Source organism: Otolemur garnettii, unplaced genomic scaffold (genome assembly GCF_000181295.1).
Source record: "Otolemur garnettii isolate 467f Iridium unplaced genomic scaffold, OtoGar3 scaffold00004, whole genome shotgun sequence".
In the NCBI taxonomy this organism is placed as follows: Eukaryota; Metazoa; Chordata; class Mammalia; order Primates; family Galagidae; genus Otolemur; species Otolemur garnettii.
This window is the reverse complement of record NW_003852399.1, coordinates 9,404,495-9,407,548: the sequence shown is the minus strand read 5'-3', so window position 1 is coordinate 9,407,548 and position 3,054 is coordinate 9,404,495. Positions and strand designations below refer to the sequence as shown.

Genomic DNA, 3,054 nt, shown 5'->3' with positions numbered 1-3,054 from the left:
GTAGAGTGCCATGACATCAAAGCTCATAGAAACCTCAAACTCTTGGGTTTAAGTGATTCTCTTGCCTCAGCCTCCCAAGTAACTGGGACTACAAGTACCTGCCACAATGCCTGGCTATTTTTTTGTTGCAGTTGTTTAGCTGGCCCAGGCTGGGTTTGAACCCACTACCCTCCGTGTATGTGACTGGTGCTGTAACCACTGTGCTATGGGCACCGAGCCTGGTTTCTGTTTCATTTTGATTTTTCTGGTGCTTGAGTAAATTTATAATTCTATGAAATTCAAAATGTTGTGAGTTTTCCTTCCTCAGGATCCCGTGATGTCAGTATGATGCGTTTTCTGAGTATTTTATTGTCCTGTTAAAAGAGAAGTCATTTATTTGAACAATATAATTTTATACTAAATCATTGCTTTTGGGTGATAAAATTCAGTGTGGGAAAATATAAAATTGCACAGATTTTCTTTTTCCTTTGTTAAGAGACATGCATATAATTAACTACTGCTGCAGACTTGGCAAGTAATTATGATATAGGTCATCATTTTTAGCACATGCCAGCTATTTCAAGATAATACACCTTTAAATCAAATGAACACTTTGGAATTTTGAATTCCTATAGATGTGTATTGTTTGAAAGAATTTCAGAAATTAAACTTAAAATTCTCCTTTATTTTCTAAGTAAATTCAGTTGTTCAGGGCACTATTTTGAGACATTTCAAATCTAACTTTTTTTTAACTATGAAAATGCCTTTTTCTCTTTCTAGGTAGAGCAATGATAGATATAATACTATTGCCTTCTGACAAAAATTCTCCTAAATGGAAAGACTGTTTACCTGCTATAGGAGCATTAAAACATTTGAAAGAATGGTATTCAGCAAAAGTAACTATAGCAGGAAATCGTTGTGAAACGTAAGCTTTTTCATATTTGATCATTGTCTTTTTTCACAATTAACATGATACTATTTTTTAGACTCAGCATTTGAAAATTATTTTAATATGACAAGATAAAATTTTATGTTTATCTTGTGATTGGAGATGTATTTCTTGAGAAAGATCTAGATTTTTCTCATTTCATATTTGTGTCTCTGAGATATTTAAGATTTTTTTGTAAATGCTATCAATGCTGTTTTATAACTCTAAGTGATTATTCTCCAAACACACTGTGCTTTTGAACACAGGTACACACTATACACTAGTTTTGTAATGTCATATTTGTGTTTCGGGTTACATGCCAAGATACAAATAAATATACATTGTTATATTTTATGATATTTTGGTATAAATTAAATGTATACTGCTGTTTTAATCCTTACATAGGTATTCAGATTGGATTTGTTGACAACTTTTTTCATTCAATAAACTTTCATTGAGCACTCATTTTATACCAAGTACAGCAGTAGATGCTGGAAATTTAAGAAAGTGAACAGACATGATTTTTTTCATTAAAGTGCAAGGACAAACAGGAATGTTAACAGTAAGATAGTGTGTGATAAGTGCTATTATAAAATTCCATACAACGCTGTATGAGAATAATGAGAAGAGCAGTTCTCTTTCTCTTTTTGAAGATAAGGAGCTGACATTGAACGTGTGTATATGTGCTTACATCTCACTCATTAAAGCTGATCGTAAGAGGAGAGTCTATCTTTATCCTTAGTACTAAAGATAATTACTCTTAATTCCTGAGCATGTTGAAATTCAGTGAATATTTGGCAGCTCAAAGACTGACTTAATGGATGTGCCATAATAATAGTAGTAAAAAACAGCAACATAAACTTTGTAGTTTTGTCTTTTAGGCTTGTTGTTAACCATGATCATTAAGTCTAAGTAAAATATAATACCCTGTGTATAATCATTATAATCTTTTTTTATAGAAATTGTCAGAAAATTGTGGAATACCTTTCTGCTAATGTTGTATCCCTAGAAGATCTCGGAAATGTTATTGACTCAAAGGAATTATGGAGAGGAAAGATACAGATATGGGAGAGAAAGGTAAATGCATTTAACTCAGTTTACCATAGTTTGCAAATCAGGTCTTTCAACTTTATTTACAAAACAGATATTTTAATTGTAATGAAAATGTACCCTATGAAGATGTTCTGGAATAGTACTATGTAGAACTTGCGGCGATAAAGGAAATGGTCTATATCTGTGCTGTGTCTTGCCACTGAGTAGTTCAACTGATGAACTGAATGTCTAATTTTATTTGTTTTTTGTGAATTTTAAAATTGTCACTGTGATTATATTTTGGGCCCTGCAGTTTATTCTAGAATGTAATGGTGTTTTAAAACATAGAATTAGATCTTGGTTGAGTTCATGTTGTTTATCCACATAGCTTTATTTTATTGCACATTTAAACTACTAGAAAAACTTCTTAGTATATAATATTTTCTTCCCTGTAATACCACCTCAGGTAATCTCTGTTGTCTACTAACCAGCACTCTGATTTTGAACAATTTTTTTTAACCTTATTAGACCTCATGTGTTCCGTTTACATGATGATAATACTGTATTAGGTGGACTCTTCTAGTCCTAAATTTCTATGAAGCTCATATTCCATTTTAGCATCTCTTACTATGAAAGAAAAATATGTTTGGTGTTTTTTATAAGTTATGTCCATTTTAGAATAAGTATTCTTAGGAATTTATGTATTTTTAGGCAAAACTAAACCAAGAAAGATTTTTTACATTTTGTTTAGTGTGGCAGAGTAGCATGCATAGGCCCTTACATTCCTCTAAAGTTTGATTGCACTAATTACTAGACTTTTTTCCCTTTCCAATTCTTACTTAATAATGGTTAAGTAAGACCGCTAGACAATAGGAATTAATGTGGCTGGTTCTGTCTTGATGATTTGTATGTTGGCTCATCTTAATCTCAAGAAAGTTGAATCTTTAGGTGAACTTTCTCTGTAAGTATTTTAATAGAGAAAAACCTATGTAGCCAAATGGGAGTGAAAGATGGCAGAATTACTTTTATATATGTTTTCTGAAACTGCAAGTCTTTATATAGACAGATAATGGCAAAGTTCTTTTCATGTGACTCTTTTTTTTTTTTTTTTTTTT

The 3,054-nt window shown here is 31.5% G+C and overlaps 1 protein-coding gene across 1 annotated transcript in view; it reads left to right on the top strand.

The window, feature by feature from the left end:
- Window positions 1-3,054, top strand: part of MTBP (MDM2 binding protein) — a 60,968-nt gene that overhangs the window by 5,851 nt on the left and 52,063 nt on the right. Inside the window, exons 6-7 of the mRNA XM_003782378.2 lie at window positions 760-904; window positions 1,867-1,984. Coding sequence (XP_003782426.1) covers window positions 760-904; window positions 1,867-1,984 — 263 coding nt within the window. The remainder of the gene's footprint in view (window positions 1-759; window positions 905-1,866; window positions 1,985-3,054) is intronic.